A 25,031-nucleotide genomic window follows, 5' to 3' on the forward strand; every position below is an offset into this window, starting at 1 on the left:
ACAAAAATTATTTTTATTACATTAGAATGTTTACATATATGTAGCGATTGTTTCGGCATCTTTTTGGACCTTCTTCAGCGTAAATTAGTATAATAGTATAACTTCTTTAAAAAAACGGATAAAAAATTAACAACATTAATTACAAATTGCATTAATTTGAGGTCGCAAATATGTAGTAGTCGTGACATAAAAATAAAAAGTGTAAAATGTCTTCTTCATAATTTCGACACACATTTCCTTCAAAGGATATTCAATTTGTATACAGAAGCAATATGTAGTTGAATAGATATGTATGCATTTTTATCAGCAGGAAAGTATTATTTTCGTCGTTAATGTTACATAACAAAGTCAGATATGAAGAAGTTTGTTTTATCGTTATTACGTTAATCGTTAAACGCTTTTTACTATTACGGACATTAGTCAACTAAACGTTTGTCTTATCGTTATTATGTTTATCGTTAAACGTTTAGTTGACTAATGTCTGTAATAATAAAAAGCGTTTAACGATTAACGTAATAACGCTTCTCCATAGTCGACTGTCATATAACATCAACGACGACAGTAATATTTTCTTGTCGTAAAGATGTATACATATCTATCCAACCACATAGTATATTAATTGCTTCTGTACTAATTGAACATCCTTTGAAGAAAACGTGTATCGAAATTATGAAGAAGACAACATTTTACACTCCTTATCTCTATGTCACGACTACATATTTGCGACCTCAAATTAATGCAATCCGTAATTGTTGTTAATTTTTTTTCCATTTTTTTTTTTTTTAAGTTATACTATTATACTAATTTGCGCTGAAGAAGACCTAAAAAAGATGCCGAAACGTTTGCTACTTATATGTAAACATTTTTAATATATTATAATAAAAGTAATTTTTGTGCATAATATCACCCACGGCCATGCCTCATAGCCAAATCACATATTGATTTTTTAGTGTTTTAATTTATAGTAGAGCTAATAAGATTATCATTGCCAACCTTAAATATTCGTTTTTCCAAATTTATTCTTAATATTAACTTTATTTTAAATTTTATTTTAATAAAAATTTAAATAAAAATATAAATTTATTTCAATTATAATCTGCTTACGCATAATGGCTCCATTATAAAATGTTCGATGTTCCCTGGAATTCCTCATCGTCCTCCTCTTTTGTACGTACTTTAGCATATCTTTTTGGCACTTACACATAGCACACGTTCGCGAAAATATAATTATGCACGCGTATTAATCAGCAAAATAAAATAATCGCACGACACCCCCGATGATTAATCGTACGCGACTCTAAACGGCACTTTTAATTATATATGTGAGATTTGAAAAAATAGCACGCGACAATTACAATTATAATTATATGAAGCTATATATATACAATCCACGATGCACTTTGCAGCCGCAGTATCACCTGTTAAAATAATTATAGAGATTATAGTTTTTCGCAATTAGTCGAATTAAATTATATAAATTATTATAAATGAATTATATTTCGTCGAATAAATTAGAATTAAATACATAGAAAATATAATAAAATATAACTTTTATATAAAAAGTTGTGTGTATTATTATGATAATTTTATTTATTAAAAATTATTAAAAATTTTAAAAAATAAAATATCTAAAATCCATCTTACATAATGTAAAATGAATCATATTATCGCAAAGATTTTCGCAATTAGTCGAATTAAATTATATAAATTATTATAAATGAATTATATTTCGTCGAATAAATTAGAATTAAATACATAGAAAATATAATAAAATATAACTTTCATATAAAAAGTTGTATGTATTATTATGATAATTTTATTTATTAAAAATTATTAAAAATTTAAAAAAATAAAATATCTAAAATCCATCTTACATAATGTAAAATGAATCATATTATCGCGAAGATAAATGAATAACTATTATAATTTTGCAAATAATAGATAATAGACGAAATAATAAGTTATTAATCTACTTACGACAAGGCCTCTCCGCCAATGCCTCCCCTAATTTCCTTCTTCCTCCGTCTCTTTTATTCATATACTTATAGCATCTTTTCAGCATTCATGTAGCGTACGTTCGCAAAAATATGATCACGCGTACGCATTAAGCAGTAAAATAAAATCAAATATAATATCACACGACAATTTGAACGACACTCTCGATATTAATCGTATGCGATAACGCGACTCTAGACGCGGCACTCCCAATTTTAATCGCGCGATATACTTTGTACAGAACTCCCGACATATATTATTCGCACGTGACTTTTTATACGGTACTCCCGCTTTTAACCATGTGCATATTTTATGCACTTTCGCTATCTATATATGCGACGCGACAATTATAATTATAATTATAATTATACGAAACTACGAGCAGCGCGACGCGACACGAAATATTCGCGAATATCGCCACAAGTCACAAGTAATGCCATCTAACAAAATACGCGGGAAATCGTCGTTACCATGCCAACCAACAATACGCGGGAAATCGCCCGTTGCCATGTCAACTAACAAACACGCGGAAAGTCGCCGCTGTAATGCCAACTGTAAAAATAATTATAGAAATTATATAGTCGCTTTCACGATTAATCATTTTCATCGATAATAAATTATATAAAATACGTGTTTACAGATCCAGATTAAATATACACGCCGAATTTATGCTATATATATTATTGTGTGTGCACAATGTAAAAAAATTAAAAAAGCCCAGATAGACAAGTATATGCTAAACATATTATAATATGCAAACATATATGTATTATGTATACTATTGTAATACGCTATTAGACAGCATAAAATCACGAATTATTTTAATAAATTTTAATTATGCATTATATTGTATGTCACATATTGTTAACATATATATATTTGTATAAGCAGCATATTTTCGCAATTTTTGCATTAGAAGAACAGCATTAGAAAGATATCCTTTTACTTGCTGATAATACTCATGTCATATATAAAGACGCATCTTTCATGTTTATATGGAAGCATTTTCAATTTTAAAGTGCTGTCATTTTGCAGGCAATCTGCTGAAATATTCATAAATAATTTATTGTTTTTTTTAAATATAATTTTAATAATGTCAAAGTCACAACTATTAATCAAAGATGCACCTGCATCGGCTGCAATAATTTGGCTTATGTAGCGTTATCTGTAAGTTTTATACATAAATTATTACATGTCAAAAACTTACTACGTATAACGTATAATACATAGTATAATACGTCATATCAAATTGTATTTAATATTTCACGTATTATATACCTATCCCACCCTGATCAGGAGAAATGTAAAGCCCTTGCACAATGCCAGGTAACAGGCAATAGGAATAAGAAATAGAAAATATCAATCAATCGGAAAAGAAGATAGATATTATTCTCTGCTCTTATATTGATATTCAGATATTTTCTATTTCTTATAGCGTTTTTCACTGGAAGAACTAGTGCGCACTGAATGCTCATAAAGATTTTCGCACACAATTTTATAATGACGTAAATAATTAAAAAAGTAAAATAATTAATAGTAAGAGCTATTATTATTGTTGTTCAATAAGAATAATGATAATAATAGTTCTTACTATTAATTATTTTATTTTTTTAATTATACTTATGTCATTATAAAATTGTGTGCGAGAATCTTTATGTGCACTCACAAGCACTAGTTGTGAATTGTGCAAGGGGCTTAAGACTAGATCGGCCAATCAGAAGAAGAAGCGGAAAGGCTGATAATTTATAAATACACAGTTGGCATCACTGCGACGACTTTACTTTCCCGCGTAGATTTCGCGCGTTACGCCAAGTAGTGGATCGTAATTTCGTAAAATCATAATTGTTGCTTAATATACGTCGCATGTAATTAACAAAAGTGCCGCGTACAAAATATCGTGCGCGATTAAAATCGGGAAAATGCCGGATGAAGGATCACGGGCCGTTAATGTCGGGAAATTCGCGCAAAGTGTCGCGTGATTGAGATCGGAGATGTCGGATATAAAGTTGAGTCGCGTGTCGCGTACGATCAATCGAGAAGTGTCGTTCAAAACTATTACTTTATTTTGTTGATAAACGCGCGCGTGTTATCGTAATTGTAATTAATCGTGTTCTCGCGATAAAAGGATGCCATACAGAGACGAAAAGAGGACAAGGCCCGGGCAAAAGCAGAGCAACGTTGGCGTAAGTGGACTATTAATTTATTTATTGCTTGTAAAATTATAATAATTACTCGTTCATCTCGCGATAACGATTCATCATTTACTATATGACAGAATACGTACAGTCTGGATGGATCGATTCTGAATATTTTACTTTTCAAAATATTTAATAACTAATTTTTAATAAATTAATTATAATAAAATTCTCATAATAAAATGTACACACAATTTTTGATATAAACATTATATTTTATCATTATATATAAATTTAGATCTTAGAAAAATATTTTAATAATTTTCAATGATTTTTATAATGTAATTTTTCTTTAATTATTTGTTTACGCAGTTTGTGATATGAATAAAAACTTGTAAAATAATACGTCAAATGATAACTTTGATCGATTATATGCTTTGACTCAATCACAAAAGCATCTTCGCATAATTTATATTTTCTTGCTGAAATGCAGATGATTTACAAGCACTGCCAGATATATACATTTTAATGAAATTATATACACATTTTATTATACAAATAATTTACAATTTATTTAATAAAAAGGGGACATTTGAATGTGTGCATAACAATTTTATTCTTATCACATGTCTTTATAAAAACGCATCATCACTGACATACACATACTCACACATAATGTATAAAATAATATTCTTATGTGCAATTTACAAAAAGGCTATGTGTTAAAACCATATATTTAAATTACATAAATGAAACATACAACCCTAGTAGTGCAACAATAATATGCATAATAATGCTTTCACGCAGAATATAATTTAAAACTGATTTCAAGCATCATATACATGTCGAGTATATGTAATATGGCAGTATACATATATAAATGTATTTGTTTATATGGCTGTAGCTCGAATTTTATAATATAAAAAGATTATAAAAAGATTATTAAAGAAAATATTTATATAAATAATTATGTTTTGTATATATATATTGCTTTCGTAATTGGCACGTATTTCTAATGGGATATAACATATTACAATCTCATTTCTTTCTTAAAAAAAAACATCTAGTCAAAATTTTCTTTGAGCTGCACTGTAATACTGTTTAAATAATAAGATTGGTTCCTCTTGATATTTTTTGACCATCAGACATTGACGACTTGGAAAAGATATTTATCTTATTATGTAAGTCCTTAATGCATTCTGGCAGTTCAATTACATTTTCAAGCAATGGTCGTTTGAACATTCTCTTGGCCTCTAATAGCTGCTCGTCAGTCACTATTCTGTCATCCAAGTGCACCAAATGTGGAAACCAAGATAGCACAAATAACCTTTTTAAAAAATTCAACATTTATGGCATAAATTTATAAGAAATATATTAATTAAAACTTAAGAAATAAATTTTAATAAATTATATTCTATTAATATACCTGTATTGAAGATATTCGAAGAAACTTCCACCATTAAGATAACTAGGTGCCGCTTCATTTCCCATGAGGCACAAATATTTTAGATTTGGTATACTTTTATAAAGATTCTTAATAAAGGGATACAAATTTTTAATAAGATTATTATTCAACCAGAGAAGCTCAAGATTTGGCATGAATGGGAACACAGTATTTTCATCTATTTTATTGTGATCTAAATTGAGAGATCTCAAGTTGTCAAATTCTGATAAAAATTGTAAATTCCTGAAATTCCAAAAACAATTTATTTTAATTTTACTGCACTATATTATTTTTACTATATACATTATATAGTAGAAATCAAAGTTTTTTTATATTTTGCTGTAAATTTTTTTACATACATTATGGATATTTATTTACCTACTGAACACATTGTGACTAATATCTAAATGTTTTACGAAATCATAATCCTGTTTGATGTTATAAGGCATGGTGAAAAGATCTTCATATGCAAGTGACAAAGAATCAATTTGCTGCGCAGATGAACTATCTGAAGTTGATAATTGTCTACAATGTTTATCCATAAATACATATGTTCCTAGACAAGTCATGGCATATTCTTCTTTTTCTTTTGCTTTCAGAGTGTATTTTACCTCATTGCTAGTGTTTGACCTATAACATATATAAAAAATATAATAAATAGTGTTGAAAAGAAAAGAACACAAATAAATTCACATATTAATACAAATATATATATCCTTTCCATGAAATCTGTTTAAAATTACATCTTACTTAAATGCTTTCGATTATCTTAAATCTGTTGTAAATAATTAAGTATGTTTCTAGCAAAGCCTTTTTGCAAATTATAAATAGAATAATATTTTATTTAATATTAAATTAATATATGCATGAGTTATAGTTGTACAAATTATATAATCACAAAATAATAGTATGTAAGATCAAATTTTCCATAATTGTTTTACGCAACATATGGAATTAATAGGAAATAAAAAATCTTCTACTATATTAAAAACATATTGCAAATATCATTATGTAAAGATATATAAACGTCAATATATAAAGATTAAACTTTTTAAAAGCAACATTTGAATATTATAATAGAATATCACATGAACTATGATTAATAATTTGCAGATTTTTTATGTCACTGTTCAATAATACACAGATAATATAAATGCACAAAAACGTAAGACATAAACAAGTATTTTACTCACATTACTCTACTCACATTATTCTTACTTTCACATCACCCTTTTGATAATGTAATAAAAGTATTTGATATTATTGCTAATGTTCAGCACTTTTCATATCACAATAAACATAACATTAATAAGAATTAAACTGAATTAAACATTTTAACGTTGAAAAATCAAACATATCGTATGAATAAATGAATGTTCAAGCAGGAAAATCTCTTTTCATATAAAATGAATGTTATATTCATAGTGACTTGTTACACACAAGATAACTTTCTTTGGAAATCGGTCTGGTCAGGTGAAGTTATCGCATACAGGACAGGGAAATGATAAGATACGAGAGAGATGAGTATGTATTCTTGAGAGCATTGCAAAAATTATCCGGGACGAGTGTATATATAAAATCGGTATGATTTGTAAGATTGCACTGTTAGAGGTTATAAAACGCACATGTAATTTAAAGGCCAAACGTCGCGTCACGACCAGATGCAATATTTGAGAAACTGACTGAGGACGAACAAGAAGTAAATGAGCAAAGATCATATTTTTGCTCAAAATAATAATTGTTTTCTGGCAACAGCTGGTTTATTAGTCTGTTCTAATTATTAAAGTTTGAATATGTAATTCTTGTCAAAATGTGTCATTTAGTTCTATTCTCAGTATTTGATCTAATATTAATTAATCATTTTCACGCAATAAACTTACACTATGCTATGCGTTCCTCAAATCGAATTAATGTTTCAATCGTTCACAGAATTTTTATTTATCTTGTTTTCGAATCTTCCCGGAATGGATAAAGAATCTTTCCTCACAATTCTGTTCATGCAAATAAGATGGAGCCAGCATCCAATTAATATGCAATATGTGTATATATATATGCATCCATGTACAGTTGTTTTAAAATAAGAGTTCCAATCTTATATACGAAGCATTTATCTGATGCATTTCTGAATATCATGTTGGTTATCTGGATATATAAATATTTAGATATTTATATTAGATCAAATTTGCAAAAGAAGTCTATATAGTTAATATATATAATAATATATAATTAAATAGGATTGACACATTTGTTAATGATTTTTGGAACGTAGTTAATATTTAATTAGAGAATTCTCATTTCCTAGAAACAGAAATCAAATTATTTTTTATTTATCCATTATTATGACAATTCTTGAAATATACATTATAATTGATGAAAGATAATATATTAATAAATACGTATGTATGTATTTTATATTAATATACAATAATATAAATAATCGAAGAATTGATTTAATTGATCCATTTACATAATTTGTTTACAATTATTTGTTATTGTCTCATTATGTTGCGTTTTACATCGGTACGTTGTTATATTGTCAAAATTGCAATTAAATATTGAAACAGACATTAACATTTATTTAATTGAGCTTAAATGTGTTAATATCGCTATTAAGTCTACTTCCTATATATAATTAACACTCCATGTTATTTTATTTGTCTTTTATTCGCGGACATTAAATCTGTTTGCATTGACTTGCAATACATGTAATGATAGAGATTTCTTATTATTACGTCTTTGAATACTTGATCTCGAAGTGAAGTTAATTAAATAAACAGAGACCATAGAGAAGCGCCCCGTGTGTATGTGAATGGAGCTGGTTGCCATTGACATGCAACAATTTATTCAATCGTGCTTTTTAAGATATACAGTTGTTTAATAGACTTCATACTTTCTATAATTTATTATGTTCTATTATAGTAATAATTTTACTATTTACGTTTATGATTATTATTGAGTTAATATGACACAAATTACACAAATTTGTCGTATGTACCGAGAGTACAATACATATAATTTATTCCATAAATACGACAGGATGAGGGTTGGTATCTTCATTGAAAGAGAAAAAGAGATGTTCAATTTTTTAATTTTTATATAGTATATATATTTCTTTATATTTTTTTTTCTTGTCAATCTCTCACGTATAGGGACATGTGATATTTGTATAACATATTCTTATATGCATCTTTTAGGAACAGGAATAGTACATGTTCATTACAACAAGTTAGCATGTAAATGCCTCTTTTAACACGAAACCATATACATCACTACAGGCACAGGTTAAGATACTTTGATTCTTATATTTAGAATATACATAAATAAAAAATATGCTCAAAATATGCTACAAAAGTTTACAAAGATTTATTGAATGGAGAATATAGAATATAACAATTAATGATGTCAATCTAATTTCTGCTGAAAAAAACCGCCAATTTTTGACAAAAATTGCATTGACATATCAGATAAACTATATAGACAGTTTCTTCACGTATAGCAGTAATATGTGAATCGAAAATTGTGTAGTAGAAATTTGATAGTTATTATCTCGTTATCGTATATGATGGCTAATTATCGATCAAAACTGAAACAAATTACTTTACAATAACAAACAGAAATCTATATGCTGTTGAGCATTTCATTAATATTCAACATGTCACTTAATCCGTGCCTGGACGTTTTCAATTGACAGCAAATGTTTCATTACATTCGTATTTCTCTCTAGTTTATAGCCGCGTCGTATATTCGTTTGATCGTTATGTGATTTATGGCGGACGAACGAGAATTTAAGGATTATTATCTCAGTACATTTACTTTCTAACAAGTACGGAAAATATTCATCTCGTGATTTATTATTATTTACACACTCGATAGATTAAACGTACTGCTGTTTCGATATATGTATATATTATGTTTGTCTCTTTACGGGCAGTGATCGATAATTAAAGCGAATCTAAAAAATACAATTTTTCTATTGTTGTCAGTACAGGATAAAATAGAATTATCAGCTGATTGAAATTAATATTAAAATACGCAAATTACAATTCCATATTTTTCACAAACAATTCTCTAACTATATAATGTACACATTATTACAATAATCATTAATTTCCAAAAGACATGTATTAATTTCATAATGATATACCTTTGACACAAATGTACTCTTAATTATATAATATACAATGACACAAACAATGATATCTACATTCAATGAAAATTTTGTCACAAATTTGTAACAGAACGTAATAGCAATTAACAGTGAAATATCAATAATCGCACTAGTTAATCGCTAGTTGATTGACCATCCGTGTAAAATTCAATTCTCATTCAACGTATATATAAATATACGTGATTTGATTTAACGATACGAACGCAACGTAACAACAATCTCGTGCATCATTGCATGGTGAGCAGTTGTTAATCAATCAGCGTGCGTTTACCCCTTTATATTTTTTTCCGGGTAGTTTCCTTTTTTCGTTTACGCAGCTTTTTGTAATACAATTGAATTCCCCTATTCAACAATGCGAAAATATTCGAATGTACCGAAACAGAACGATTTAAATTTTAAAACCAAAAAAGGAAGATTATATGTATAAAAGTATAAAACAAAATTAAATAACGGTACCGTAAAACGAACGTATGCCGTAGTGCTTTGAAAAAAAATATACCATGATTGTAAGAGGTGCGCGTGTTTGTAATACCGTTTGCTCTCTGTTCTTAAAATATCTTTTCGCAGACCAAAGAGAAGCCTCGCTCTTTTTCTGGCGGCATGTGCCAATCAATTTTAGTGAATTGGGTATCGTTTATAATTAGCATACATTCAGACCGAAAAGATGTACATAACAAGAAAGAAAGAGACTTTCACGGAATTTTTATAAATTATGCAACGAAAAGCGCACCTCAATTATTACCAGCCGCGTCACTCTTCGCGTATCGAAACAGCGTAATTTTTATAATTCACAAGGGCGTTTATTTACACGTTATACGACATAATTAGCTCTTCGGCGGTGATGGATCGATATGCGCCGTAAAGATAATAAAGATACTTAATTCTAGCACGTACTCACACTATGAAATATTTAGCGTAAGAAAGTTCGCAGTCGAAGAAATTAATCAATCTTATTAGATTTTTTGAAATATTTCGGCCGTGTATATAGAACATTAGAAATGCAAAGCGGGAAATTCGGAATTATTTGGGAAATTGTTGCAAATGTGTGCCGTTAAAGGGACAATGTATTATTATGCAGAACAATGGAAGGAAAAGCTGCAAATTAGATTTAACTTCGATTCTGTTGAACTCTGTGTTTTATTGCGCATTGATTGATCGCACGTGCAATAAAAACTTAGTAACGGGATAAATAAAATTAGAAAGAGAATTTATTTCGCATAGTTTCATTCAACTTGGCCAAAGCCACTTTATAATATTAGTAACTGAGATTTAAACATGCTATAATTATACAGAGAATAGTGTTGAAGAGCATAGAGAGATAATATAAAGTTTTCTCGATTGTTAATTATAATTACAGTATTTTGATACGAAAGATATAGGAGAGCAGTAAATGAAATAGAATCGTGACTAGTAGATTACATAGAGTTACGCCTACCTCTTTAATTCATACGTTTACATAAAATAATCTGTCGTAATATACATATATATGCATATATATATATATATATATATATATATATATATATATATTTATGTACGTGCGTTGTTTTTCAATCTCACGGGGTGGCAGAGTTAGAAAGAGGTCTTTCCGAATATAAAGTTTCCAGGTACGTTCGGATCGTCGGAGCAGAAATATTGCTTCCATAGATCGGCGAATTTTTCGCGAGTCACTTCCTTACCCTGCGAAGAAGTAAACAGTTTCGTAAGGCTTGATACCATGTTACATTGTCCTTTCCTTTTTATTTTCTTCTTCCGCTTGATTGATACTCACCACCCCTAGTTTCTTGAACGCCTCGCGTGCCTCGGCCTCGTCAACGCCATAACTGCTGCACACCTTGCTGAATTCGGTCTCGTCGATCGATCCATCACCTAACGATAACGATAATCGAATTCGAATTTGTTGACACTATTATTTTATATACATTACACGAAACTAAAAATCGAGAAATTTTTACGTAAACAAAGGCGAGATAAGATATATTATTAGAGGAATTTTTATGAATGAATGAGGGATAATGAGCGGAAGGGATGTCGCTTAATTGGTATTTATAAACTTGTTTGAACCCTCGCACTTCCGAAACCATCATCCATTTTTAACCTGATTAGTTTATCAATTTTACAGAATTTCAAAAATACAATATATGCTATAATTAAAGTATAACAATAAGAAGAAAATCAAGAGTAAAATAAAAGCATTTAACTTGAAGTTTCTCAAAAGCATTTAAATCGTAGATGCATTGATTAAAAAACATATATAATTTAAAAAATTATTTACTTATAAGATATTTTTTCAGGTATTTTTTATGCGCTAAAAAAATTAAAATGTATATACATATAAATATAAATAATATAAATTGTACATATAAAATAATATATAAATAAATATAAATTGTATACACTATAATATTAGATTCTTTTCTATTGCAACAACACTATGAAAAGGCAAAGCGAAACAGAGTTTACGGAACAATCTCGGGGAGAGCTGTATTTACTAAGTAAGTATTTACTGTAATTCACGAAACTAACATGAGAGAGGACAGTATTAATGATACATACTTCCTCTCCAGTCACTTTCTGCTCGAGTAATTATGCTTACATTAGTATTTCTGGAATCTCCGCGCGAATGCGTAATGAATTGCAGCTGCGCGTAACCGGTATGTGAATATAAACGCGTTTATAGAGGAAACGAGCTCGCCGAAACTTACCGGATGAATCTTCGAGATCGAACATGAAATTCATGTATGTTTGTTGCCATTCGAGTGCGTTTGCTGGATCTTTTGCGTACTCTTCCCACATCGAATACCACTCGTCTCGACTGATCTGAAAGATGCGCGACGGTTAATATCGCGTGAATACACACAACACACACACGCACATACATATTTCTGATCAGCAAGATGTATGCTGCGTCTCTTATATGTAGTTTCAAATTTTAATCATATGTTGTGAAATATCGCAGAATATTCCTTTAGGTTACGGAGTGAAACGCAAATATACAAGCACACACAACCAAGAAACTGTTTTAAAAATTATGAACGCAAAAACACTTTAAAAATCGATAAACGCAGACGGAAAGTGGAACGGAAGTATGCTAAAAATTCAGAAAGTTTATTTAGAGTAGAAAATGGAAAAGAGAAACATATTAAAATCCATCAGAAAAATCATAATTTGATATTATAATTAAAATAGCCGCAGGAATAATTTAAACATTATACCTGTCCGTCCTGATCGGCATCAGCTCGTGACTGCAGTCCTTCCCAGACTTTAGTCAAAGTATCCTTAATGTGTTTCGATGTGGCATCGCTCGGTTGCCAATGCTTAGAATTGCAAATTCGCTAAAATACGAAATAAACGCGAATCAGCTTAAATTTTTAGCTATTCTTAATTGATGAGCTTGATTGTCGCAAACAAAAATTGTAATTAGTTATTATTTGAATCTCTCAAATTTAAAATGTTATATATATTTTTTTTAATTTATACAATATGAAATAAATTCTTTTGTAGTATCTATATGTAATGCAAAATATAATAATGATAGTGAGAAAATAATTCAGTTAATTTATACATGCAATATTCTTACTTGCACAGCGAGATCAAAATCCTTTACGTCGATGGTACCACTTTCATTAACATCTGGAGAACAAAAATAATAGCAGGATATTGTTATCTGATATTTTAATGTGTTTCTTATTCGCTAAAATTTATGATTCGGTTTAAAATTCAATGATATCTAAAATATATAGAAAATTTGTTCATTGAATTTTGTTGCGCAACTATTTGTTATTTCGGATAAAATGTGACCGCCTCAGCTGTCGCTAACATTTTCGAAGAGCAACGTACATTTTCTCGCTTAGAGGACAAGATAAACGATCATGCCACTCGATTTTGGTCTCGCTTGGCTACGATCGGATATCGTTAGTTTTCTGAAGATGACCCACTTTTATCACAGGTTTATTCGTTTTTTCGCGGTTTATTCCGCCTGACTTGTCGTTTATTAATTCCGTTTCGCTATAGAAAAGGGAAAGGTAACCACCGTTTCACCCTTTCCTGACTCCCGTAGCTAGAATCCTGTTAAGCGCCGATTACGATTCAACGAGGCAGAATTTATTGTCTTCCCGGCATCCGTCGAGACGGTTGACAAACCGAGGGCACGACGAAATAATTAATATCAACGTCCGGATATACAACCGATTACCTTTAATGGCACAACTTGTTGCAAAAACTCTGAACTCGTGGACAAATTGAAAATCGATGAATCGCGGATTCTTTCGTTTATAAGTACGTTCAGCAAGATGATGCAAACAATAGAAAACGTATTATATATATTCACTTTTTTGCGCACCAATTAAATATTTGAAATTTCGCGATGTTGTTGACGTACTCTCTAAATTTCTTGGAGCGAAAACTGAACAATCTCATTTCAAAAGAGTGGAATCTCACTCTTTTGGAGTAAAATTCCACTCTTTTGGAATGAGATTGTTCAGTTTTCACTCCAAGAAATTTAAAGAGTAGAAAAAGAAAACGAGAGAGATTATATTGAATAAATTCTTGATGATATTAAATCTTACTTTTGGTAATGTATTAAAAATTATTAAACAATATTAACAGTATAAATAAAATGGAGAATTGATGGAATTGCCTAAACTTTTCCTCAGAGAAACGAAACAAACATACATGTGTATATCGCAATACTCTCTCCCTCTCTTTTCGTATTTAAACCACGGTAAAATAATCAGTTTCACAGAAGCGTTCGTAGGATATGTTTAGCGGCCAATCGCCAAGCGGTCAAAGAGGAGAAGAAAATGAGGGATTAATGAGGGCTACCAGGCGTGTGCACGCTTGTGATCTCCGTGAGCTTCACGCTCGTGAACGTGCACACTTTCTCGCATGTTAGGTTCGCGCGTACATATACATAAATGTACATACATAGTTCTACTTTGTACCCAGTGCACATTATGGCGCATTTTTACATTATGTGTCATCATAAAAACACGCACATGCATTGAAACGCGAGGCACGACCGTTTCATCCATTAGGCCCTGCAAAGTAGGATACATAACTTTTTGCATAATGACTTTTGCGAGCATTTCGAGGGATGCTGGAAACCTCGGGTGGTCCTTAAAAGAAGCATAATAGCTTTCGAAAGTAAAAAAAAAAGTAAGATTAAAATTAATAAAAATTGAAGTAAAAGTTTTGATATTTTAGCTAGCCGCGGTACAGTAGGGATGGATGTCGGTTCAAAATCAACGATCTGTGAAAAATTACGATGTAAAAAGATATAATCTCATATAACTTTTTCGCAACATTTTGCTTACGGCATCATTTCCAATTCAAAGAATTAACGCAAATAAAAAAGCGCCAGTTCAATTCGGTGCAGACAAGAGCAACTTTTTACAACTTTATCTCGTAAAATAAATGGAAATTCTATTTAACGTGTGATTTCATATTTTCTTACATCTATATATGATATGAGATATACGCGGCATAGCGAAATTCCCGGAAATCGCCGGGAGGTATAAAGAGGAAGGGAAAAAAATAACGTTATAAAGAGTCTTAAAACGATGGAAGATACTCACTCACGCACTCACGGAGAATTAGAACACGTACACACATCATACGTGGCGTATAGCCATCCCTTAACCGAACCCGACGGCGCGTCCATTGTTTATCTTCTCCACAGAGTTCGTACCATAAATAGATATACACACATAGCCTGCCTCGCTCAGCCCGAATGGTCTGACACATAGGTACCACACGGAGACCGCGCAAAATGCTCACGCGCGCAATCCCGGTTTCCCGTTTTCATCCGCCCCAAAAAGAGCGCGCGAGAGAGAGGCCGCATCGAAAGCGACCCTCCGGGCGAACTCCGTATTTCATTCGTGTCGAAACGGCTTGCGCAGCTTTTCGCGAAGGGCACGGGAGAAAAAGAGAACTATGGAGGAAGAGAGATAGGACGAGTGAAATAGGACCGTTAAGAGAGAATCAAGACAACCCCCGCGAAGTAGTGGATGGCGAAAATGCCATCAGAGAAGGGACGACACCTCGTTCGTTACGTTAGCGCTCGATGAGGATTTGTTTCGGCGAGATGTACAGAAACGCGACGGAGAAAGAGAAATTTTCTCTCAACCAGCGCTGCGGGGGCGATAAATGTTATCTCGAAATGTCGGGGGAACCTGTTCGCTTGTTATCGAGCCAGTAACGTGGGCTAAACCGTATCAGCAAAGGAAAATCGCGGTTCAAGTGCCGCAAGACTGGCAGAATAACTAAATTAATGGCGATAGTTTAATCAAGGCTTTGTATAATTATTTTTTTTTTTTTTACTATCAAAATAATATATATTAACTGCGCAGTATATTGGCAGATTGATATAAATGATTTTTATTGCGATTCATATGGAACGTTTTTTTCGTTCTTTTCTCTGAGAAAATGACGAGGATGAAAATAAATTATGCATGAATAAACATGCATGTATAATAAAAACTTTCTCCATCAATAATAAACAGAATAATTTAGATTGTGTACGAACGAACTTTTATATCCTATCATTACAGGAATAAATATTAATAAATAATCGCGAGAAAAGGGGAATTGAGATCCCGTCTGAGTGAATGGCGTGTAAAGTCGAGTTGGAAAAGTTAAAAATATATCACCCTCCTATAGTATACGGTTCACATCGCTTTGTTAACATCATTATTAATATCGTCATTTAATGTTTAGCGGTTGATGGCTTCTCATTATAAATATTGAGGAGAATTTTATTTATCTTTTATGAAATTGACATAATATTTAGCGAAATGATAATTTTATTCACATTAAATCGTCGTTAAGAGAATGTCATTGTAAATTTACGAATGCAAATATTTTTCTATTGTGAATATCTTTTTACTCTATATTAAATATAAAGTATTCTGACCGTTTATGATGATATACTTACCGAAAAAAGCGTTGAAGACGAAGAGTAATTTTTTCTTGCGGAACTCTGACAACGGCATCTTTGGACCCTGCGGAGTTAAGTAGAGAGAAAGGGCCGTTAGATGTGTACATATAGTGTTAATATTCATTCGCGATCGAGTGACGATCAGGGTCGATTGTCTCGAGCGACCGACCCTTCTTTTATCCCGAGAGTAAAAAGTAATCGTTGCTCGCTTGTATGTATATCAGGCCACTTTGTATATCGGCTCTATATTCGCGAGGTCATTATGAAAATGGACACGAAGACGATTCAATATGATACACAATTTTTTTAAATATTAAACTAGTATCTTCTTATTAATTTAAAATTCAATAATATGTATCACTTTTGTTCTTACATGAAACACATACATCTTTCACTTATACATACATTATCTTTATTTTAACATAATTTTTCAATATTTGTAAATAATATTAATAACAAAAAGTATTAATTTCTATAGTTATTTAAATTATGAACTAGATACTATAATAATTAATATTTAATATAATAAGAAAATTGTTTGTAGAATGATCTTATTAATTTTTAAAAACACGTGATAAATTCCACTAGAATTAATTACAGAAATCAACTGGTTCTCCATGAAAAATCATGCTTACGATTAAAATGGCGAAGAACGATTAATAGATTTCAGAGAGCTCTTTCTCCCAAACGCACTTCTCTTCTAACAACTGTAATGTTTCCCAGCAGTATCAGTCTTTATATAATAATCTCTCGAATTCAAAAGAAAGCTTCCTTAATAGCGATAAGTTGTACGATTCCACCTACTGACGCAAGTTTCATCAAATAATTTTTTTTACGTCATTGCACCGATAATTCGAGTTATCTAACAATTGCAAGTACACACAAGCGTATCGTCTTGTAAGTGACGCGTTGCTTCGCATAGTTCCTCCTTTTTTTATTTTTGAATCGGTCTATATAAAGGCAGTCGATAATTGTCGATTATGTTGCGATAAACGACCCCGATTTTCTTTTAAAGGAGATGCGTCTCTTTAATAAGCCCATATAATCTAATCAGAATCTAATAATGCGCCGTTAGTTCGAGTTAACACAAGAATTCCACTAAATTTTCCGATCACTAATAAAATGTTATACAAGATTATATCTGATCTATAATACATCTATAATATATAGGTATATATAATCATATTTTCAATCATAACATTTAATCTGTATCAATCAACTTAAACGAAAGATTGAACGAAGATTTTTGAAAGTAAAATTGACATTAATAATGAATACATTATTAATGTTTCAAATTAATGGCTCGAATACTTTTTTTTTTTAATTTACGAGGACTTTCTACAATAAAAGTACAATCAATAATTGAAATAAAAAATGAATATAATGTGAATTCGTATAGATATCCAATCAAATAATAAATGAATATTCATTTAACTAATGATACATTTGACATCAATAACTAAATATTTCCGTATCCTTTGTATTATGGATGCAATATATTAATTTTATCTTAATGATATAAATCATTTACTATATATATAATTTATTCCAAATACTCTATAAAATGATTAATTACTATTGCAAATTATGTATGATGTATTTCAAAATGATTTATGATTTTCTTCTCAATAATATGTATGTGATTAAATAATTTTATTAGTAATACTATTAATTTGATCATATGTAATATGAAATAATCAGTCACATAATATTTATTTAATGTATTGATTCAAATATTTTGTTTAACATATTTAATGTGAACTTGTGTAAAATTGTGTCATATTTGATGTGAATTTTCGAATAGACAGCAAAAACAAAGGTTCTCACAATCAGTCGTGCGGAAGCAATATTTTATTCAACGTGATTAAATGAAATTTATCTGTCGTTTTAAACTATTTTCTTGGAATCCTTAAAATCTCATTTACAGTCGCCAACGTCTTTAGCAACGCGTTAGTACAAAAAACTTGCTTGTAAAAACGATTCCAAATAGTTTCGATGCAACGCTGTCGCGATAATTAATGCAAATGAAATTCCTTTTTTACGTCGTATTAAAATATAGAGGATTAGTAGAATCGTTATAAAAGAAAATTTTTTATTGAATTTTTGTTAAGAAAAGATCGACTTAAAAATTAGTTAAAGGAACCATATATGCAAAAAAATGCGGGATTATCTTGGAATCTCTTGTATCTTTTCTCAAGTAATGATTTACTTGAGAAAAGATACAAGATTTTGTGGAAACTCATAAATAATTAAAAGTTCTCGCGTTATTTTCAATTCTAGATTCTAGAGTATCTTGATAGTTTAAACAAATAGTTCTGATCATTAAAGCAACAAAAATGTCTTGGGACAAACTGATATGTCAATTTCACGAAGCGTCTCATTTGATCCTACGGTATCTTTCTTATCAATAATTATCAGGATTAAAAAAACTCAATAGTTTCTAAAAAGAGTTCTCTTTTAAAAGCGAAAAAAATTAATTAAGCTAACATAAAGACAACCGAATATCTAGATATTAAGATGAGAACGCTAGTCTTTCAATTCTTATATATTTATATCATGTATGTTATAGTGCAAAAAATATTAAGGCTGCTCTAATATATGCATGTATTTTATTTGTTACAGGTTCTCGCAGTCAAACTCGCGCGCGGCAATAATATCTGTACCGAACAGATCGTTGCTTCGTGTTTTCGATTATAGTTTTCTCATTGTGCAATATACGTGAAATACGCGTGCGATTCATGTCGTGTCGGGAGTGCCGTATAAAGTGTCGCGCGTCGGGAGTGCCGTGTAAAGTGTCGAACGATTGTAATTAGTCGTGTTTTCGCGAGTGTCGTGAGTGCTACTGAAGGTCGACCAAAAATGGAGGAGAAGGAGAAGGACATCAGGCGATAGCGGGGCAACTATAAGGTATGCAAAATTTTAAATATTTTTTTCTAAACTGCATTGTTTATGAGATATTCGACAGTTTCCATACTTGCTAAACACCCTGTATGTATTTGTGTGTGTGTATACACATATATACATATACATAATTTGAATATTTTGTTTTCAGATCAATGTGCTGTGTACTACAACTCCGCTGTTAGGCGTATCGGTGAGTGAGAAATTGTTTATTTTGTAACTTTTCTGTAGTAGTAATAGGGGTGTATAAAGTTGGTGTGTTATTTCGTGGAAATTCGTAAACAATTAAAAGTGCTAGCTTTATTTTCAGAAAATCTCTTTTTCAAATTTATGTAGAATTATAAATCTTTTCAATCTTAATAATTAATAAATATTACTAATAAGAAAAATGTTGTAGGACAAAGTGAGACGCTGCGTAAATTTTGCTCAGTTTGTCTCAAGACATTTTTTTTGTTACTTTAATAGCTAGAACTTTAGTTAAACTATCTAGAACTATTAAAGATAAAAAAAACAAAATTTTGAATATATATACTTAATATTATTTCCACAAAATAAGATGCCAGCTTCACATACACAATCATGACTGTTGTAGCAATATAGCGTTAGATCAAGGTATATCATCATAAAATGATTAGCTCCATGTTGAAATGAGCAATAATATTGCCAAGGTCAATTTTGACGTCAATTTATGCACAGAATCGCCAGCGTGTACATTTATCTTATGATCGGGCTCTTGGTTAATGACATTGACGCAGCAGAATGACTGCATTGACTACGGAGCATCGACGCTCCGCATCTATTGCCCGCGGTTTAATAGTTTATTCTAATAGTTAATTAAATCAGCAATTCGGCCCGCAAGTTTCCCGTGTAACAATATGCGCTCACGCAGACAAGTACGCAGTAGTTGTGCGCGTTCATTATTGGATAATTAAAATTCGATAAAATATTTAAATATACAACAGAATCCATACATAAGCGCTCGATCTCACCACACGTATGTACATTACATATGCACACGTGTGTAGCGTGATTTAATTATTATAAAAGCGCATTCGACTGCAAATCGATATCGGCGACTTTCACTGAAATTTCGGTTTTAATTCTACATTTTGCAATTTGCTCGTCTTGCAATGCGATTTATCGGTTGATGCTGCATTGTTTATAACATCCATTATGATTGTCTATGAATCGTATACTAGCATACGAAGATCCCAATGATGTCATGGTGCAAAGACTATTGTGTTGTATAAGCATACGCTTGCTATGGAGACGAAAATGCTATCGCTATCACTGCAGTCCCGTTATCTACGTACGTCAACACGCCAATATCAATTATGTGGATAGCGTATAATAATATACGTTATATAATCTAATCACTAGCAAGAAAGAAGGAGATTATTATACTTCTTAATCTTGCATAGAGAAGAAATAGCATTAAATTTAAATTTAAAAATAATTTTCTATTTAAAGATTTCTTTTATACATAATTTCTTATATAATTTTTATGCTTAAAGATTATCACACTGAAAAAATTATGAAATTAATAAATATTTATTTCAATACTATACCTACCTAATAAATCATTTATATTGAAACAAATAACTATTTATTTACTTTGAAAAGGATTTTCTTATATCAAATAAATATTTTTCACATCAAATCGATATTATTAGTTTCAAATATATGATTTATTTGGCAGTATTGAAATAAATATTTATTTGAATTCAATAAATTTTTGTCAGTGCATAATTACTTATTGCAAAACTAAAAATAAGAGAATTTTTGACACACAATTTTATCATCGATAGAAACGGTCAAACTTGAAAAATTATTTATTAAAGGTGTAGAACTTTAGTAAAGTTTATTCACTTATCATTTTGTGAAGATTCAGGAAACGTGTAAGGAAAATCTTTGAAGTACTGCACACTTGGTGAAATCATGGCCATGTATCTGCCATTTGTCTGATGCACTCTTCCGAGATCGAGAAAGGTTTTTTTTCTTTCCCGGAGAAAGCGCTCTATTAATCTTTCCAAAGTCTTTTTAGAAACACATCTAACTTACGATGCATTTTATTTAACGAATCTGTTGTGAGATTCGAATTTATTGCTTTAATTTCTAAGAAAATTTGCCTGCGATTCATATTTTAACTCAGGGATAATCATATAGAAACAGATTACATTCGTACCGTGTCGCGTGAGACATAATTTTCTCTAATTGTGACCACCGTGCTCATCTTTCGTTTATCTTCATTAGCCTTTTATTTTAGGTCTATAATAAAGAATCGTGCACTCCTTTTGACACTTTTCACAGAATGTTGACTCGACATTTGTAATTTAATTTAATATTTCGGCGGAACAATTTTATGTCCACGAAATCCGGAAAAGTTATATTTTTTTTTTCGGGACTCGTCGTCGTGCTTAAAGTAAACCCGACATAAAATACGAATGTAAAATATATAGGGAGTTGTCGGAAAAATACGAGCTCGTCGTTTCTAAATAATTTTTCGCGTTTATTACATGCAATCTGGACGTTTCATAAAGAAAATTGAAGTAAAATGGATTAGATGAAATATTCTGCGCGCTTTTTATATACTCTAAAAACTAGTAGTTATTTCAATAAATAAATGATTGATGAGAATGTTTAATATAATTATATAGAAAGCAAATATATAATTTCAAACATCATTCAAAGTTTAATGAAATCTATTTAATTTTAATTTATTATTTACGTATCATAAACATAATATTCCATTGTTAAATGCTAATCTTGCATAAATAATTATGCCCTTTCATTTTTTTTTAACATTTTTGAGGCAATCTGAGAAAATTTTGCAACAACTCAAATCTCATTTATTTACATTTTTCTTTTCCAATTTCATCTAGAATTGGATTCATTAAAGTTATCACCAAGCCATTTGTATATTAGGAATATGAATTTTGTGTGAGATTCTGATATTTTTCTTTATCACTGACACTGTTGCTCACTTTCCTGCAATGTCGTATACACTTTAAGATATTATAATTCGTTTAAGAATGTATATTAATTTTGTCGCTACGTAACATCGCACGCAACTGTTTTCTCTCACTATGAATCTTCCCGGGATAAGTATACGCAAATATTCAATCTCTCCGATGTTGTCCGGATTACACGTAAATGCGAGATATGCTGCGTCAGCGAGAAAAAAAAACCCTAAAAGCCTGATTTCGCCTCGCACGGATTTTCGTTTTGCAAATTTCAGGAAGGTAAACTTGTGAGTCGAAGTGAAACTGTAATAGGATATATCAAGCCCAAGCCGTTGACGAATTTACACACCTAAAATACGAAGTTTTTTCAAAGATAGCAAACTCAGGGAAAACAAATATTATAATAATACATAAAACGTATATAAAATGTATACTTTTTATGTGACATCCATATCGAAAATGACATCGTTATTTTCGCGATACAAAGCATATCCAGAGATTTAATTTTTTTACAATATTTAAAACAATTTTGCGCTTTACGAATTTGAAGAATACGATTGTTAGTAGAGCGCGAGAGGAATTGAAGGTATTTACGCAACAATGACGAAGGCACGAGTAGTTCTCCATTGAATCGTAGAGTGGCATCGCATAACGAGTGGCCTACTTGTATCGCGGGCTTTTAATGTTTAATTAAATCACGTTCTCTCTCTCTTTCTCTTTATATATCGAGCAACGTATATCATTCATGTCATTCTCATATCGCGATAACAAATGTGCTTCCAGTTGTTTATTTAGTCCTAAATATCATGTTAAAGTAAGTTAAATTAAGCAGGATTATCGTAAAGAATTGGTACAATATTTCCAAAAAATGTTCTTTTCGTTAAATTTATTCTATACTTGGTAATAATAATTTTCGACTGCATTAGAACACGATTTAATTAGACGATTAATTAAACTTGTAATCTTAACGGACAATAAACAAACGTAGCAGTGTCAGCGTTCCTAAATGTTGCTGCGCAGTCAATAACAATTAATGAAAATTCAATATTTATTAACAAGAGCCAACGCAGGAGCCGCATCGAGCCGCATCGACATGACTAAATTTAGGCAAATGCGTGTACCTTAGCGTGAAAATATTCCCCTTCCCTCTGGTCCGACAATCAATAGCATTATTGGCAAAGCATGTAACGAAATCAGAATTACCTATTAATTATTCAACCATGCCTGTGCTGTTTCGATGTATCGATTGAACGCGCGTTTCAAACGCATTTTTTTTTTTTTTTTTTCGTCAGATAAAAATCGTGATATTTGCTCTTTATTTCGGTCGAGGCGCTAACAGTTCATTATATGCACCACTGAACTAAATTAATGGAGTTTACGGTCAAATTTGACCGAGAACGGCAGTCTATAAAAAAATGTTAACATTTTTATTTTTATGCGTATTAGACAATAAAGAAAACGCAAATGTGGAAAACATAAAAATTATGCCCCTTATCCGAAATTTAGTAATTAAAAGCGAGCTGGAAATTTATTGCATTATATATTACACGAAACGAGTTTTTCGAAAATTGGTTTAAATCGGTTAAATATATTTTCCTTTCTTAGCATTTTCAATTGTCATATCATATTTTAATATTTAAAAGCTGTTATTTGTTTCTCGATTATATTTGTGTTCACATGTTCAATATTTATAAAAATTCTCTTTCTCTCTTCCCACACGAAAGAGAGAAAGAGAAAAAGGGGCATGGAAAATATGTTATTAAATTTGATTTACTTTAACTTTGAAATTGTATATACTGATAAATACAAATTTTTTTCAATTAATTATAATTATGGAATTTTGCAATTAGCGTTAATCAACAAATATTAATTTTTTGCTATACGATCTAGAGAGAAACGAAGCTATTTAAATTACATTTAAAGATGATTCCATTAAACGTTAAGAAAGCCAATGATTAAAGTGGTATTCAGTATCTTTTATTACTCAAATACAATTAACAATTATTCCGATACTCATCATTATCCTTGATTATTTTAAATACGAGAAACTTATAATGTTATTCAATTTTTTAATTTTTCAACATTATCTATTAGAGGAGAATTTTTTTGGTGGCTAAATTTCTAGGAATGAAGAGTATGTCGTTTTGTAAAACGTACTTGAAAAATTAGGTCGAGTTACATTGACACTTTGCGAGCGCTAAATTTCACAAATTTCCGCACTAACAGAGGAGAGTTTTTCACGGAATAAAAAAATCTCAACAGAGTTTCTGTTCTTTTATAATATCACTTTTAAAGATAATTATCGTTGAATTGATTCATTATATAACCGCGTTTTTTACTGCGCCATTTAATTAACCAAATAAAATGAATGGAATAGGTAAATTACACACATTACTCTGATTCGTAACAATAGACGAGAATTCTTTTTATTCAAATGCTCAGCTGCTAGTTAACAAATGAAAATCTTATATATAATAAAAACATCTTA

The 25,031-nt window shown here is 30.5% G+C and overlaps 2 protein-coding genes across 6 annotated transcripts in view; both read right to left on the minus strand.

Moving 5' to 3' along the window:
* Window positions 1–4,675: 4,675 nt before the first annotated feature.
* Window positions 4,676–7,589, minus strand: LOC114928029 (uncharacterized). 4 transcript variants are annotated; one of them, XM_029299130.2, is made up of 4 exons: window positions 7,455–7,589; window positions 5,953–6,204; window positions 5,557–5,817; window positions 4,676–5,457 (listed from the first exon to the last, which is right to left on the minus strand). In XM_029299130.2, the coding sequence occupies exons 2-4, from the start codon at window positions 6,141–6,143 to the stop codon at window positions 5,232–5,234; spliced, it is 678 nt and encodes a 225-aa protein (XP_029154963.1). In that variant the 5' UTR covers window positions 6,144–6,204; window positions 7,455–7,589; the 3' UTR covers window positions 4,676–5,231. The 4 variants fall into 4 exon arrangements, with proteins under 4 accessions (XP_029154963.1, XP_029154962.1, XP_029154960.1 ...); XM_029299129.2 differs by lacking the exon at window positions 7,455–7,589 and adding an exon at window positions 7,200–7,410; XM_029299127.2 differs by lacking the exon at window positions 7,455–7,589 and adding an exon at window positions 6,782–7,193.
* Window positions 7,590–8,644: 1,055 nt separating this feature from the next.
* Window positions 8,645–25,031, minus strand: part of Scp2 (Sarcoplasmic calcium-binding protein 2) — a 33,957-nt gene continuing 17,570 nt past the window's right edge. The window contains exons 1-7 of one of the 2 annotated variants that reach the window (XM_029299135.2): window positions 17,315–17,399; window positions 16,677–16,743; window positions 13,323–13,375; window positions 12,958–13,077; window positions 12,448–12,562; window positions 11,514–11,611; window positions 8,645–11,422 (exon numbers count right to left, since the gene is read on the minus strand). In XM_029299135.2, coding sequence (XP_029154968.1) covers window positions 11,315–11,422; window positions 11,514–11,611; window positions 12,448–12,562; window positions 12,958–13,077; window positions 13,323–13,375; window positions 16,677–16,734 — 552 coding nt within the window. In that variant the 5' untranslated portion in view covers window positions 16,735–16,743; window positions 17,315–17,399 and the 3' untranslated portion in view covers window positions 8,645–11,314. Of the gene's footprint in view, window positions 11,423–11,513; window positions 11,612–12,447; window positions 12,563–12,957; window positions 13,078–13,322; window positions 13,376–16,676; window positions 16,744–17,314; window positions 17,400–25,031 lie in introns of those variants that run through there. The other variant, XM_029299136.2, reaches the window with a different exon arrangement.

Source organism: Nylanderia fulva, unplaced genomic scaffold, assembly GCF_048542155.1.
Source record: "Nylanderia fulva isolate GAGA-0341 unplaced genomic scaffold, ASM4854215v1 Scaffold12, whole genome shotgun sequence".
NCBI classification, from domain to species: domain Eukaryota; kingdom Metazoa; phylum Arthropoda; class Insecta; order Hymenoptera; family Formicidae; genus Nylanderia; species Nylanderia fulva.

What these genes read in the sequence shown, in the direction of transcription:
- LOC114928029 (XM_029299129.2), bottom strand. An exon ending in AGTCACAATGTGTTCAGTAG is followed by an intron (nt 5,818 to 5,952) that starts GTAAATAAATAT and finishes TTGGAATTTCAG; the next exon opens with GAATTTACAATTTTTATCAG. An exon ending in TTCGAATATCTTCAATACAG is followed by an intron (nt 5,458 to 5,556) that starts GTATATTAATAG and finishes TTTTTTAAAAAG; the next exon opens with GTTATTTGTGCTATCTTGGT.